Source organism: Temnothorax nylanderi, unplaced genomic scaffold (genome assembly GCF_030848795.1).
Source record: "Temnothorax nylanderi isolate EJ_2023f unplaced genomic scaffold, tnyl_v1.0 TNYL_tig0169_pilon, whole genome shotgun sequence".
In the NCBI taxonomy this organism is placed as follows: domain Eukaryota; kingdom Metazoa; phylum Arthropoda; class Insecta; order Hymenoptera; family Formicidae; genus Temnothorax; species Temnothorax nylanderi.
The window spans coordinates 177,593-194,820 of record NW_027249231.1 but is presented as its reverse complement, the minus strand read 5'-3'; the positions used below and the strand labels follow the sequence as shown (position 1 = coordinate 194,820).

Here is a 17,228-nt window from a genome sequence, read left to right as displayed (position 1 = left end):
AAACTGTATCTTTCGTGGTACCGGTTTACAGCCTGAGCCGCGCGATTACTTACCGGCGATTGCGAGATCGTAAACGTGTTGCTCGGTTCCCTGACACCGACCATTACGTTCTCGATGTAGTTACTCGCAGCAGGTGTCGTCTCGAGACGAAGCTGCTTCTGATACTCCGGATCCTCGTGCGGCGGTCTCGCCATGTCCCGGTGAGACATCGTGGGAGGTGAGCTCATGTGATCCACAGCAACTTCCTGATAATAGAATTCCTCCTCGTGAACGGACATATCATCCTCGCTGTCGCATCCCTTGGACTTCTTTGGACTGTAAAACAAAAATGATCTCAGTTCGCTTTCAGTCGTTGCTTTCCTATCTTCTGCGTCGAGCAACGAAATTTCAGGCTGTTTTTTTTCCCTCACAGTAAAGTATTTTAATTCGTTACTTTTTGATATTCAGTTTTTCTCTCTCTCTCTCTCTCTCTCTCTCTCTCGTGCTCTACGAAACAGCTAATTCTCTATCGTTTCTCATTTTAATTAATATATTTACTGTTTATTAACTCGTTTATATTATTTCTTAATTAAGTTTAATAATAGATAATATTGTGTGAATTTTATATACTTTTACCAAACTCAGTAAACTGGGCGTCAATTTTTTGTCGGTTTTTAAAGCACAACTCCAGTTAGAACAATAAATCCACATATTCAAATCGATAATCGATAAATTTTAATGCTAATAAGCTTAAGCATCCTTAATAAATCACTGTAAAGAATTTATTACGAAAAATATCACCCCAGCCAGGGTTCAAACCTGGGACCTTCCTACAATTGGGGTGATATTTCTCGCAATAAATTATTTACAGTAATTTAATAAGAATGCTTATTAGCATCAAAATTTAAATCGATTATTGATTTAAGTACGTGGATTTACTGTTCCAACTAGGAGAAGCTGTGAATATATATAGGTATTCATGTAGAAACGCATATGTGCGAGTTGTGAAAACATGTGCGCACGAATATATGTGTAAATGCATATGTATCTGTACATATATTTGAATAAACATGTGTACAATATATGTACTAGCATTATTGTTACTTCATCAGCATCGAGCCAATAAACATGTTAATTTTTATTTTTGTATTAATGTTATCTATATTTTTGTTATTAATACTATTAGCATCCTTTTCCTCAATATTTTTGTTTTAAAGATTTTATTTCATACATGCAGAGATAATCTTAATGTATAACTGTATTATCACAAAGATTTAATTATATAAAGCGTGTAGTTGCTGATGCTTCGCTTATATGTTGACATATGTATATAATTTTTTTATTATATCTTTGCTTCTTTACGTGCAACACGTACTCAATAAAATTATCATTGTTGTATTTCATTGATTCATTTATAGGCAAGAAAAAATGTGAAATGGTGCGTTACGAGCCAGGCGACAATTAATTTTATAAGCTCTCTCTCTCGAGAGAGAGAGAGTTACACACTTGAGGGTATGGATAAGTGCCGATGTTACAACGGCATCGATTGTCAGTGGCTCCGGCCCACGAGAAAAGTCAAAAGATTTGATGTCAACAGCTCTTTCCTCGGCTACGAGACCAGCTTGATATCTCGCGCGCGTGTTCCGCCTCGGCCTCGTAACGCATAACGACGCATCTTACGCGACGTATTGCATCTAAGGTACTAAACTTACCCCAGATGTGACTGGCGCACATGTTCCTCAATATGCGGGACGGTCGCTTTGGCAGTCCGGCAGCCCGGCCAAGTGCACTTGAAGGCCACTGCCGCATTCGCCTGAAAACAGAAAGATGACAGCCGTTAACGATCATCGACACGAGCGGCATGCATTACGTGACGATGGACCCGATCGGAGCTCGACCGGACTTTGCACGTCCGAGAGAACTTCGCGAGAGGGGGAAAAAAAGGATAACGGGCAAATACAATTTGTTTCGGCAAACATTCCGTTCTACGTCGTTCCGTGATACGTTAATCGGCACACCATGATATTGCAATTCGCGCGTAGGCGCATGCTGACGGTAGGACTGCTTTAATCATCGAGCTGAATGGACAGTTTTTTGCCCTCAATTACCCGCCCTCTGAAATGTCATCCGTGACATTTTCAATGGTCCCCGTTCCAAGAATAAATAATTATTTCCTTTATTTTGCTACTAAAATCGTAAGCTTCAGCATTTCTCATTAATATAATCTGCTTGTTAAGATAAATGCTCTCGTTGATTTTATTACAACATTAATACGCTCTGTGGAGTTCATTAAAAAAACCTCCGTATAATATCCCCCGTATTTATTTACTCCCGTCTGTACTTAAATTCTCATTGAACGGAACTATTGTCTTACGCGTGGATCGCAGATAAGACGCGTCGTGTCGCTAACCTGTAAGGGCCTGAGCAGAATAGCTGACTTATAATTTTAAGACAGTGTTTTATGCTTTAAATCTTTGTTTTTAGCAACACATAATACTGTCTTGTGTCTCAAGTCTTACAATGTTGACACTTTGTACACTCGTTTAAGACTTGAGACACAAGACAGTATTGTGCGTTGCTAAAAACAAAGATTTAAAGCATAAAACACTGTCTTGAAATTATAAGTCAGCTATTCTGCTCAGACACTAAGAATCCGAATCCGAACGTCTTAAGACGGCCCTGCCGTCGGAGGTCGGAGTCACGCCAAGCCGAGCCGCCGCGCCGCGCCGCGCCGCGCGCCGGAGAGGAAAATCGATGCCGCGCGGCATCCGCGCCGCGCGCACGTTTCTTTGTTTACATCGGCCGGCCGGCGCGGCGGAGGCGCCGCGCGCCGGTCACGGCGATACGGTCACGTGGTATTGATCGCAAGGAGAACGAGGAATACAAGCCCACGCGGTCCGCGATGTTTTGAGCGCGAAGGACGGCCATGCAAACGCGGAACCGGCACATCTCTATTCTCTCGCGAGCGAGAGAATCCTCCGCGCGTCCTCACCTGCGTAGTAATCGTCTTCTATCCGAGTGACGATTACCTGGATCTCTCTTATCCTCGAGAGCGCTTCCGACACGCGGATAGAATGACAATCGTAGCCGCTCGGTCCGCTCAACGGGATTCGGAGTACATTTACAAACGAATTAGTCTTAGCTCTTAATCATTTGATCGCATTTTCAGCAGCAGCAGCAGCTGCTGCTGCTGCTGCAACGAGTTAATTGTAGATAATAAATCGAAGCACGCTGCTTTGGAACGGATATTGAGTTGAATTTCGGATTTCGATGTTTTATCAAGGAGACGCGCGAAAGTGTTACGTTTCTACGTTTATTTATAGCGATGCACACCGAAAATCGATCTCGCCGGTCTGTTATGTGTCGACTTGCGAATTTACGGGATTCGGAGATGTCGATGTAACTTGACGAGTATCCGGGATGCGGCTAATCACTCGTTAACGGTCTCACGATCGTCCCTGGCGATCGTACACGCCAACATTTTCCGACGTAACGGCCTGAACCGAAGAGGACAATCATGAGCTCGTTAACGCGCCACGGTGAAGGACGCCCCTTCAAAGCATTCCGGATTAATAAGCCGTCGGACTACGGCGAAAATAATTCCTTTAAGTACGCATTCGCGCGATAGCACGTCGCATCGCCGGGCCGTTCGGTCTAGCTAATGAGCGCATGAATATTTACGAGTGACTTTAACGACTGCACTTAAGACACGATCTCGGAAACTGCGCCGTACCGCCGTCGATCGCTTCCCTCAATTTTGCGCGGCTTGGCTTACTATACGCGCCATTAACGCTCGCCTCTTTCGATTCTCTCACGCGGCATACCGGGTGGCGCGACGGGATGACAACGAAGGGAGAGAGAGAGAGAGAGAGAGAGAGAGAGAGAGAGAGAGAACGACGGGCCGATAAGCGTCCACGGGCGTATCGACTGAAAGACGCGCGCGTGATAAGCGAGATCGCGCCGTTCGGTGGCGAGAGGCTGCTGCCGCTTCGACGGGCTTGAAGGGTCTCGCTAGTGCAGTGACATCAGCTCCGAAACGGTACACCGGGGAGAGATACACCGGTGCGTCGCGCGCGCGGTATACCGGGTGGCGGGTGGCGAAAGGCCGGCGACCGCGGGAGTCCGCGATACGCGACGCCGCGCCAGGCCAGGCGTTTCGCGCGCGCATCGACGCGCGTCCGGCGCGGCGTCCCTTTCGCGAGAGAGACGCGTCCGACGACGAGGCGAGGACGCGTGCCGTTCGGAAGGAGGCGATTTCGACGATTTCGGGGATCTCCCGATGACGTACGTGACATCATCTCTGAAAACGGTACACGACGGGTACACGCCGGAACGGCGTATACGCCGCGGCCCGCGGCTCACAGCCATTGCCGAGGTCACAGACCTTCTATGCCGGTCGGCAGGCAACGCTCTCCCTTTGCCTTGCCTTGCCCATGCCTCTCGGCGTTGGTTTGGCGTGCTCCGGAGAATTTCGCAGCAGAGTCCTTCTCCCTACTTCCCCCTCTCTCTCCCCCCGCCCTTCTCCACGACCTTTAGGATACGACGCGGTAATACCGATGGCATTAGTCTAGAGGGCACCACGCGTCCCGGGGAGCATCTTCGCGTGCGCGATAGCGACCACTGATCGGCGCGGATCTACTCTCTCGGATGCTCTATCCGCGAAAGACAATGCACAAAGTACGAAAATATATTTTTCAATATTGTTAAGTATAGCGTATATGAGATCATCAGCCCGCATCGACGATTATCAAAGAAATTACGAACAAAATCAATATTATTTATTAACGCGTGATTATTGCCGCGATTTATAATTTTCACGCATGTGTTGTCTGTCCTATATACAGGGTGTTCGATAATAAAATATAGTAACAGTAAAATGGACGAAACGCAACGATAATTTTCTGAGAGCGAGAAACGAAAGGTTTCACTTGCGAAACGCACGCCAAGATTAACATCGTCAAACGTGCTTATTATCGAACACCCTAGCACGTCGCGTCCGTGTACGCATTGTGCGTGACGCGTAATGGAGACAGCGTGCTATCGCAAAATTCAATCAGGGGAAGAGCGCCTCGAAAAAACGTCCGAGGGCCAGTCACGTACAACGAGAAGCGAACCGGCGTTACTCCCGGCGCGGCGGCGTAGATTTCGCGAGGCCGTTTCCCGCGCGCGCTCCTTCGCGTGCGCGCGACCATCATCGCGAGCGCGGGGATGAGTAAGCCAAGCGCGGGGTTGCCGCGACCGAGACGAGAGACGGCCGCGATGCGGCGCGGAACGGCGCGGCGCGGCGGCGGCGGCGGCGGCAGCGGCGTTTCGTGGGCGCATCGCGTGCGATACGACGTTGCCGGCGATAGAGATAGCCGCGGCTCGTTGGGGATGCACACGCATCGCCTTGCCGGTCGGAGCGGAGGCCGGAGCGCACCGGGCGGGCATCCACCCCTACCAGCGCGCCAAGTACCGCGCGTCTCTCCCCCTGCGCTCTCCCCCTACTTCTGTGCACTGCGCAACGGCACGCGTGCGCGCGCGCGCGCGCGCGCTTACTCGTTCGCTCGCTCGCGAATTCGCTTATGTGTGTATGCACGCGCGCGTGCGCATCTCCGTGCGTGAAGATCCGAGAAGAGCGTTGTACAAAAATTACGCACGTGTTACCCCGGCGAGACGTTCCCCGAGCGTTGTCGCGTCGTTCCTCGAAGTCTTTTGATAAGCGACGTGTGAAAAATTCTTGTTAAATCGTTTCGAAAACAGAGACGCGGCCAATAAAACCGACTATACGTGATTCGCCCCGCAGGAATGCGCTGGAAGTCAACGCCCCGAAGTTCGTTAGAGCGAATGGATCTCGAATCACTCGTGCGTGCGCGTTTCTTTCGCGCGAAAGAACTCGGGCTCGCAATTTCGCATTTTCGCTGTCTCGATTGTATTGATGATTAATCAGAAATTCGCGCGCCTATACACGCGTCGGGCACGCAAAGTCCAACGCCGATTACCAAGGCCGTTCTCGCAGGTTGCAGGCGGCAGGCTCGGGCTTCCGTTCGAGCGTGTTGCTCCGGCGAATCGAACGTTACGCGTACTATACGGCACCGAGAGAGCACGGGCGCAAAAATCGATTCCAAACTACACGCTACGACAGCCCGCTTTCCACGCGGCCTCCCGCTTTCTCCGCCACCAGTCGACTCGTGCCGAGCCGCCGGCTATTGCACAAATGTTGCGCGCGGCACAGGACTATATTTTCCTACGTCACTGCCTTTCCCACGACTACTGAGATTTTCACATGCAAACCGTTCTCTCTTTGGCTGAATCGTAGCGGATGTGTCTCGCCGACCCGGACATATCAATCCGATTGTTTAACGTAGAGACGTCGCCAAGCTACTCGAACGGGGGAAAACAATCTATCTGTACTATCTGTGTACTCTTCTTGTCTGACGCAACTTGGAATGCAAATATCATACTTCAGTCTGAAACGGATCCTCATTTTTGTCCTATTTATACAAAAATATTTAGATATCTAATGTAAACTTTGTAGAAGCTGTCGCTTGCATTGTCCGCAAATAACGATACTCCCGATGTACCGTTCCGTGTACACATCCTGACGTCACTGGCTGCCGAGTCTCAATCCCCCATTTTGGGACCGCGCCGTCGTTCCACGCGGCGATGAGTTTCACGGACATAGGGATATATCGCGCGGCACGAGAGAGAGAGAGAGAGAGAGAGAGAGAGAGAGAGAGAGAGAGAGAGAGAGAGGAAGAGAGAGAGAAGGAGAAATAGCGAGCACACGGGAATGGGCGAGTAAGGAAGAGAGAGAGAGAGAGAAAGAAAGGGAAACAGAGAGAAAGAGAGAGAGAGAGAGAGAGAGAGAGAGAGAGAAAGAGGAGTCGAAGTCACCGGAGAGAGAAGTGGGGAGTCCGGGTAACGCCCGGGAAACCAAAACAAACCGGACTTCTGTGTGTTGGCGCGTACGATGCGCGTCGATCCGTGGCGTGTGGTGAGGGTCGGACGTTGACCCTTCGAACACACACCGATGCGCCTCACGCACGAAGTATACGGGGTATACGGGGTGGCGGGATAAAAATCTACGGGTTTGTTGTGGGACTTTCGCGTCGCAGCGGCGGCGGCGAGCCGCGGCAAGCCGTGGCGACGGGGCGACGGGCGACGACGGCGGGCGGGGACGAGATGTAGCAATAAAGGGCAGAAAATTTCAGAATATGGCCGCGTAGACGCGGGGAAACGATAAGGAGGGATCTGGCCGAGAGAGAAAGAGTGATAAGAGAGAGGGAGGGGGAGGGAAAAGAGGGAACTGACCGCAGCGAGAGATGCACGGCCACGTGTGACGCAGCAGGTACGACAAAGGCTGCGTCGTTACACGTCGTACTACGTCGCGCGTCGTCAACGGGTGCACCGTTTGCGAACTGCGTGGACTCTCGGGGGAGGGGGGAACGTGATGCATCGTTACGTCGCGATGAACTGTAACCGGGTAGAACGTAGCGTGAGCGCGGAATCATCTCCGCAGCGCGCGCCGGAGATGCCTTTGTTCCAGGATACGATCGCGCGCGCGCGCACGCGCGCGCGCAGGCGAGCGCTCGAGAACGCTCGCGGCGAACTTATTGAGACACGAGAGAACGCGCGAGGACACGCGACAACGCCGACGAAAGGGAGTTTTCGGCAATCGGTAGCGATCCGTGACAAACGAGGCGAGGGCGAACAAAAGCTCCGACCCTTTTTTTATTTTATTTTTTCCATTTTCCCGACGAGCGAACGCGGCCGTAAAATAGCGAGGCTGGAAAAAGCAGGCTCAGCTGGGACACGTCGCGGCACGCGATTCGGTGCAATTTACAAGGAAGAACCGAGGTCGTCGACACGGAGGCGAGAGAGAGACGGAGAATCGTTTCAAATGCCCACGGAGGGGCATGGATGTGCGGGCGGGCGGGCGGGCGGTCGAACGGGCGAACGGCCGGGAAGGGGACGACAGTGGGTACCCGTGAGTCACGACGGGACACTCCACTAGGATGTTCGACGCATCTGATTTGCTGCTTTTTTTCGTCGCGTCCGGATGACAAAGTGGAAAAAGCCTGTTTACCCAGGGCCTATCGTTTGTCAACCTTCTCATTATCTACATTTTCGGAAGAATTCAGTTGGACAACAGTACACAATCTACACTTATCTGTCTCTCCGAGATAAATGGTCACCATAAACTTCAGACGCAGGGTATTTTGGAGGCACGAGTGTTAAAAAGTCGTAAACAATTTGAGAACGATCGTAATCCTACTGCCATTATACGGGTTTAATTGCTAATTCGGCGAAAAATATCGATCGTATTTTTTTGGCTCTCAAATTTTCTTCCGAGCAAATGTATCCTTTCTTTTTATTTTTTTATTTTACGAGACAATAGTGGCGACAGAGGAAGATTAGTACTTGTATTTTTTCATTCATTGAACGTGCGATTAAATCGGCGTCGTCCGGAGTTTCCGCCTCTTATCGATATTTGCACTCCACCAGTGCGTGCTCGAGTGCCTCTTTATCTTTCTCTTTTCCCAAAGTACAATGGCGTACCGCGTAAGGTAGGCCTTTCGGCATAAACGGGCCGGCGACACAGACCTTCGCGATGTTGCAACCACCGGAGCGACGAATACCAACATTGTTGCTGCGCTCCAGCCACACAAAGGAGTAAGGCTCCATATTAAGGCTCGAATTCGCGAGCGCGTTTGTATTCACTTTGGGGAATATACTCGGCAGACATCTCGCCCCCCCTCCCCTCCCCCTTTAATTAACCGCATAACTTTCTCCGGCCGTGGTTCGTTCCCCCGTACGGTTATTCGAACGACATTTCCAGGCACGTACGAAAGTTTTCGAACGTTCGGCATCTTGCGGCCGGCCATTGTGCGCTGGACTTTATGAAGGTCAGCGTCGTCGCTGAGAAGGCTGCTAAGCGATGGTCGCCCGACGCTCACGAGCAAGAGAATCGTACTTGCACGCGTGCGAGCGAGAGAAGGAGGCGAAACAAGGAGCGAGAAGGAGAGGGAAAGAAATGGGGAGATGGAAGAGGATAGCGCGAACGAACTGTTGAAGCGGCGGCGCGGGAGGAACGGCTGCGCCTGCGCCTGCGCAGACACGTTGTTTACGTCGCCGGTTTGCAGCGTGGACGCCGCGCTGCGGCCCCGCTCGCATCTTGTTGAAATGGTGGAGGACACCCGTTCAGCGAGCCCACGGCCGATATATATATATATACGTAGAGCCGATGGGAGAAAATGAGAGGTGACGCCGAATGAGGACGATGCACTTTGCCGAGGCTCGCCAACTCGAGGCACCTTGAATTTTCCTAGACCGTATCGATTGGTCGAAAAAAAGATGTTATCACGTGATATCGTGCAGCCTCTCTCGTCGTAGTTTTGTCGCTTCGAACGCTACGCGAATATAATACACAAAGTTATTGTATTTATATCTTCTATATTTTGTACTCTGTTAATTTGATCGAATTGAGAAAGATACTCCGCATCTGGATTTATTTTATTAAAAAATAAGGAAGAGAAAAGATTGGCATATGCTGCTAACGTCTCTGGCTGAAACGTCTTGTAAAGTACCCGCGAGGGTCTCAGAAAATCGCGAATTCAGCGAAAACGCGGTGAAAGGTAGAAAGCCGTGAGAGTAAGACGTGTTACATGTGACAATCGTGAAAACGATACTAAGCGTGAGTCGACGTCGCGTCGCTTGTACGTTCACGCTGAATAAAATTCACACGGAAGGGGGGAAGCTTCCGTCCTCCCTCTTCCCCGAACGTATCATTAACCGCATCTTGCACGACTCGTGGGTAAATAGCAATTAAAATGGCTCCGAACGTGTTCCGGCCGATACGCATTAAATGGCTACCAGGGAACATCACGAGCTCCCAAATCGTATTATCTTTATATCGCGTTTGTTTGCAAGCGCACGATTTAATTTTGGTACGCGGAGAAAGAGAAAGAAAGAGAAAGAGAGAGAAAGAGATATACGCGAGAAAAGAGGGAAATCCCGTGACATGGGCAGAGACTTTCACGGAACACTTAAAATCCGATATCCACCGGCCGTACGCGTTTAATTTTGTCCTGCTTTTTTTCTCCCAAGGCCGTGTAGCATCGTTTATGCACACACGGTATTCAATACCGGCGCGGCCGGGCCTCGTTAAGCAATAAACCCAGGACCCCTCCCCTCGATTCCCTCCGCCCGCCTGTCGCGAGAGAGAAGTTACAACCGAAAACCGGTAGTACCGTTCGCGTACTACCGGTACGGCTGAAAATACGATTTAAGTACCCGGCGAGAGTCGCCGCCATTAATTTTTAATTGCGCGCGATGAAACGGCTCGCCGATACGTGTTACACCGTCGTTTCCGGACGCGGATATGCACCGAACAGTTTCTCGATCGCAACACGCATAAAGAGTATTAAATACAGGAAAGTAAAACGTAAAAATACATCAAAATGCTCTTTGCTATAGGATATGTAGATCTCGATTTATTAAAAATAATAATCGCGACGCTATGGACTGTATGTTCTGTGTGCCAGCGCTGTTATTACGAAAATATCGCACCGACGCTTTACGGATTAACATTCGTTCTCCCGTAATCGTACTAGCGTGCATTGCGCTTATAATGGACGCCGAACTAATAAGGGATTGAAGCCGTTACCGTTCACTGATTTCGGTCGTGCCGGCCGGCGCGGTTCGATAAAACTGCATATATTTTTTTTAAATTTTTTTTTTAAGACACCCGCGTATATGTGTTTGTGCGAAACAGACAGAGAGAGAGAGAGAGAGAGAGAGAGAGAGAGAGAGCGAGAGAAATGTTTATTCGAGCCCGCTTATCAGCGACGAGGCGACAAAACGCGAGTGCGTGATGTTTCCAAACTCGACTCGGATATTCTGATTCGACGCGTCGCTCGCGTATCGGGCAAGGAGGGTTCAATAACCGACTCAAGGTCACGCGAGAGACTAATTTTATTGCGTAAAATGAGAACCGGTGCGCGATAGCCGGCGAACTTTCGGTTATCCGCACGGTTATCGCTCGCTCGCGCAGTAAAAATTAGTATAGGTCCGGTTGCACCGGCGTTGTTAGCTGTGACTATGGTCAATTATATTTTCCTTTCCTATCTCACATCAAAAGTAGAAATATGTAACTCAGATCTTAGACGGCGTTTTATATTTTATCGAGTTTTTACCGTGACGAAAAATTCATCGAAAAATATTGAACAATTTTAATCCACTTTAACTTTTTATTTTATTATTAATTTATTTTGCTATTACAATTATATGGTATTTTTTTAGAGATTCGCTGGATTAAAAAGGAATATCGAAATCATAAATCACGCGGACATATTTAACGTATAGATAATTTAACTGACGCAAATAAATATGTAAGACTGGTATTTGGAACTGGTGAAAAATTGTTATTTCGTCATTATCGTGCGGCATTGAATTTTCGTGCGAAAAATAGTTGAATTTCGGTTTCGCGCGACACAAAAAATGTCCAGCACTTAAGGCTCCTGCCACTCGTCGCGGCCATGTTGGAATGTGACGTCAGAAGCGAGAAATGACACGTTGAAAATTCTTGCATAGTATTTCCAAATAAAAAGATATTTGCTTAAAATAACACTACAGATCACTTCAGCACACTTCGAAAATACACCGAGTTGAGGTTAAGTCTACCCCTTTCCCTTAACAGTTAATAAACAGCCGTAAAACGAATGTGATACGCTGCAGGCTTGTGCGCAAACGCATGACTAGATTTCGTATTACATTCATTTTACGGCTGTTTATTAACTGTCAAGGGAAAGGGGTAGACTTAACTTCAACTCGGAGTATTTTCGAAGTGTGCTGAAGTGATCTGTAGTGTTATTTTAAGCAAATATCTTTTTATTTGGAAATACTACGCAAGAATTCTCAACGTGTCAATTCTCAACATTTCTCGCTTCTGACGTCACATCTCATGAGATGTCGGGAAAGAGCCCAGGAGGTTCGTATGCGTCACAATTCGCGCGCTTATTTACTTAATAATGAGTATTAGCGTGTTTATGTCTACGCGCCACGATACTACGTCATAGTCACGAGAATGCGTGCGTATTTACATCACGTGATATAGTTGAATATTTTAGATGCTGTATTTATATGTTCCGTGCAAACTTTCGAGTTTTGCTTCGCAGTTATAGACATAATCGTATTTTTATTGCAATAGCATGATAATGCGGCAGACACAGTTTCTCTCTCTCTTTCTCTCTATGTATCTCCTGAACTTTATTACAAAAATATCCACAGGCGTAAAAAGTCTTTGTTTATCCTGCGACACGCTAACCCCATTATTCAGTACGCTAAACACAATAAGAACACTCCCACGAAACGTGTCGCAATTGTAATTACAGGCATTCGTTTCGAACATCGCCGTTTGTGCAATCTTCTTTGCAGACGCGAAGTTCTTACGTCGAATCGATTGCAGCGAGAAACGTAAGAGATTCATGTGTAATATATTCGAATGTCAATCAGATTCCGCGCTAATCGACGGAGCGATCTTATCGATATCACAAAAAACGTGTACGAGTCGTTCCGCCGTTCCTCCTTCACGTGATTTCATTCGCGACAGTCATTTTCGCAATCATCATTCGTCTACGTACCACGCACTCACGAGAGCTCACTATTCTCCTTTTTTTCTCGTCCTTCCTCAACAGATGGTTATCTATCCCGAATAGGAACAGTACCATTCTGTAACATTCGAGACTTGGTGCGTGTCCGTTAATGCGAATGGCGAAACGGCAGTGCATTTGTACCGAATTCTCTTCTCCTTTTGTGAATTTCCAGCCACTATGGGCCGCGATCCAGTCGCGATATCACGATTTGAACTCGATGTCGAATCCGAATACTTAAGACCGGGCCTACGGGTATTCGACCGTTAGTTCGTCAGATCGTCGGCGCGGTATGGAGACGGCAAAGTCAAGGTCGTTACTTTCGGGAATCTTTACACCGAGAGAATGGATGAGTAGTACCGGACGAGTCCGAGTTGGCCAAGCGGTAATGCCAGTCGGTTGAACGAAACGACAACCATACCCTAGGACAGGATTATTTGCTTTGTAGATTAATGGCGAATCATCGGGTTCTCTTTCTTTCTCTCTGTGCATCTTCTTTTTAATGTTATGCAATTTGGTGTCATAAATCTCTTACTAAGTATTGAAATATGATACTGACGAAACTCAGCGTTATTTACATATATAGATTTACGCGTCTGAATTTTTAAAAGATATCTGGCACTCTGTCTTATAAACTGAAATAAAATTATATTTATTTGAAATATTAATGTCTTATTTAACATATGTACGCTGACTTCTCTAATTCCTTTTTTATTATTCTAATCATCCGAATAATTATCCGAAGCGACAATTAATTATTTTCTTTATTAAACGCACAAGCGTTTTTATTCCTCTGGCAATACTATCTAATTATTTTCAAACATCTTGTCGTACATTTTACCAGTTCAGCGATTCCTCCTCTCGTTTCCGCTTTCCCGATTTTTGTCTACTTCCGCAAAATTGCATTATTATTTGTTACATTTTTTAGCGAGGTTTTTAGACACGGTCGTGCTATTCGCATCTGCGTCCCGACGCGCCGGATTATAAATCGCTTTGTGATTTTCAGCGTAACGTAACTTTCGCAGGATTGAACACTTCTCTCTCTCTCTTTCCCTCCCTCTCTCGCTCTCTCTCTCTCGTTCTCTCACCCACGATCGGTGAACGGCTGCGGCGCGGCGCGGCGCGGCGCGGCGCGGCGAATCAGCTGGGCACGCACGAGCGGAGTGCGAGCTGCGAGCGAGCGCGCCCGCTTGAGCGTGACAACGCGATTGATTCGCCGGCACGGCACTGTCAACGGCCTTGCCACGCCGTAGACACACCGGACACCGGTTCTCCTCGGCTTACCCAAGTTGAGCAACCAAGTGGGCGAGGCCCCGGCCCCGTGGTGTTAGGACCAGTTTACAGTTACGTACTTTGCGCGCGCGTAGGAACGACGTATTCGCAATTCTTTTATCATCGTGCACGATCGGCGACGCCGACGTGTCGAAGGTGGTCGAAAGCACGAGAAACGAAGCGAGAATATAAAACACGATTCTCACGGACATTCCGCTGATCCGCTCGTTCGCGTCAAGTCAGTTGTACGCTTGGGATTTCTGTCTTCCCCTTCCTATCCGGGATAGGAGTACGCTCGTCGCGACTCGCCGTTCCAAAAAAATCTCAGAGGCCTTCCCAGATATCTCGCGATCATGCGAAACCTTACGGTCTTATCTTATTTATTGCACAATTGCAGCTCCGACGTGTCCCGCTTGTTTCTGCTTATCGATAAATTTTGTAAAAATGAACAATTGCGCTTGTTGAACGGTTAATAAATTTCACGAATTCTGCCGGAGGCGATTCAAGTGGCATTCATGGTAATTTTTTTGAAGAACCGAGCAACGTTGCGTGTATTATCGGTCGTACTTTCATCGATCATATCGCGCTCGAATCCGCCGGTTTCACTGGCGGACTCGGGGAATCGCGAGGAGATAGATGACTTTCCGAACCAAGATCGATCCGGGAGAAAGTTACTTGCAGTCTACGCCGATGTCGAAACGGCTTATGTAAAACCTGGAGCCGGTTGACGAGCTTAGCCCGGAGATTAGACGGCGATTCCGTATCTCGGATTGGAGGAGAAAAAAAAACAGAGAATATCGAACTCTTTGTACTGAAACATACGTCGTACATACGTTTGTTTGCTGGACAACGACGATAATCGGCCGGCAATGCCGCGATAACGTTGCTATCCGTTTATCGTAAGCACTAAACGGTCAGTAAGTGTTTGTCTCGCCGCCATATGCGCGGGAATGTGTCATCTGATCGCCGAAGATCCCGTACGTGGGCTCGCGACTCAGCCGATCACTCGACGACCGGTTCTACCGAAGCCCTTAAACGCTTTAATTGCTCGCGATACTTTCGCAGCTGGAGGTCAAGGTAGAGTACGCGGGGACGATCGATATGGCACTCGCGCGGGCGCAGAAACGCCTCGATACGCGGCTGAATAGAAACAAAAAAAAATTTTTTTTAAATAGAACGACATAAGAGCTCCGTTTGTTTAAGCCGCGCGGGTATTACGGAAACGCGCTTCGTCCTTATCACTTGAAACGATTACCGCGAGACGAACCGATTGCGCTCGCGATAAAATTCGCGTCACCTTGAATTTAAAATAAATGTCGCGCTACGATAGATCTAGCTGTCACGGAGCGTCTATTATTAGAACGGAACGTCGGCGTCGCGCTAAATCGACGGGAGTCATCGAGCAAGTTACGAAATTCATCGTCGAGATCCGCGGGAAGAGCGGAAATAAAAGATGCGCGAAGATTCCCTTTCCCCGAACTTTTATCGCAATAGTTTGAAAAATAGAGAGAGAAGAAGTCGAGGACGGCAATCGTGTGCAATGTTTCAATCGATTAGTTTATGAACTGATCGGTCGAGCTGTAAAAAGCGCTTTATTCGCGATTATATAATCTCCACGTGATGAACTCATTTCAGCGCGTTTCCCATTAAACCAGTTCTCATTAAAGCAGAGGCGAATTCTCCGAGAGGACACGTCGAACGTACGACCTCGTGTTACGATCGTGCTCGATAAGGAAGAGGGCTGACTATCACCTCTCTCTCTCTCTCTCTCTTTTCTCCCCTCCCTTTTTTCCTCCTCTTCTCTTCGTACTGTCGGACGGCGTACTTTTATCGTCGATTCGGTGCGTGCGTAAAAAAAGGCAGTCAGGACCTAGGACAACGAGCGGCGCGGCACGGCACGGTTCCCATCCCCACCGGCGCGGCGCCGGCGGTTGCCAGCTGAAATTCGCGAGCGCGCGTCCTTGACTCTCCTCCCGGCCGAAAAGTTCTAACAACGCAAGAGCAAGAGCAAGAGCGAGAGCGAGAAAGAGAGCGCAGGTCTAACATTGACTGCAATAAAGAGCTCAACGCTCCAGACGTGACGTCACGCTGTGAAAGCTAAAATAATTGAGCATCCTAGTGTCAATGTTAGCACAGTCAGTGACCAGCACTAAGGCCGGTATTCATAGTTGGTTCTTATATTTAAGACCGTCTTAAGTATAATCTTAAGACGTCATGAACCAATCACAGAGCCGTATTAGCATCTTAAGACATTACTTAAGACGGTCTTGAAATAAGAACCGACTATGAATACCGGCCTAAGAATTTTTTTTTATTCTTACTTTATATTCGCATTTTTTTACAGTGTATATTGTTAGTGATTAATATAATATTGCTAACATGAATTTTGACATTATTTGCATATTGAAAGATAAACTCTGTAATTTGGTCTTTACAGTAGAATTTATTGTCATTTTGTCAGGATTTTTATCAGGATTATTGTAATCACCATAAAATATGTCCTAACGTTTTATAGAGAATTCTTATTAAATTATATTTTATATATCGTACAATTTTCTTGGTAGAAATCTCTTTTATTTATCTTGTCGAGAGCGGTACTCGAGTTGTGACGTCACGAAGGCAAAACGGAAAAAATAACCGATATGACGTCATGAAGGCATATCGTATGACGAGAAGAAGACCTCGAATGGTTTCGCGCTGCCGCTCGTGACGTCACAGCCGTCGTGCCGAGAACTTTATTATCAGCCGGACGCCCGTCAATCCCGTTTGTCGAAACTCTTCGACAACGACGGCGAGAGACATACCTCCGTCGACAGCGAGTCCGGAACGTCCGTCGGCGGCGTCGGCGGAATAACAATTCCGTTCCACCTACCTACCTACCTAATGTGTGCCGTCCCTCCTAATGACCTCCGTGAACTATTTATACGTGTCCCGCGCTCGATACGAGCGCGGTAACCGTAACCGGTACGGCCGGTAACGGCATCCCGGACGGACGGTTGATTGTATTTTCGCCAACGTTGTACACGACGACGCGCGACGGCGAGGTAACGTCGCCTTAGGAATCCGAGTCGCGCGCGGAATCCCTAAGTTTCGCGTACGCGAACGGCATGGCGCACGGGGCCGCACGGGGATTATCTCATCGTTCTCGGGGCGAGAACTTCTGATATATGACGCCACAATTGCAGTTTCTCTCGTGCGAAGACTGTCGGATGCGGTAAGAATGATCCTGAATTTGTGGACGCTCTCTCTCGTCGTCCGTACGGGATTAAACTTCCCGTGAGCGAGTTTTGTTTCTTCCACGGAAAAGATCCTGCCGCGCGTCGGACAAATAATCGGAATTAATTA

At 48.2% G+C, this 17,228-nt stretch overlaps 1 protein-coding gene across 2 annotated transcripts in view; it reads right to left on the bottom strand.

Moving 5' to 3' along the window:
- The window catches only part of Glut4ef (Glucose transporter 4 enhancer factor), a 90,026-nt gene that overhangs the window by 10,110 nt on the left and 62,688 nt on the right, over positions 1–17,228 (bottom strand). For both annotated transcript variants that reach the window (XM_071715651.1, XM_071715652.1), the window contains exons 6-7: positions 1,692–1,792; positions 54–315 (exon numbers count right to left, since the gene is read on the bottom strand). In XM_071715651.1, coding sequence (XP_071571752.1) covers positions 54–315; positions 1,692–1,792 — 363 coding nt within the window. The remainder of the gene's footprint in view (positions 1–53; positions 316–1,691; positions 1,793–17,228) is intronic.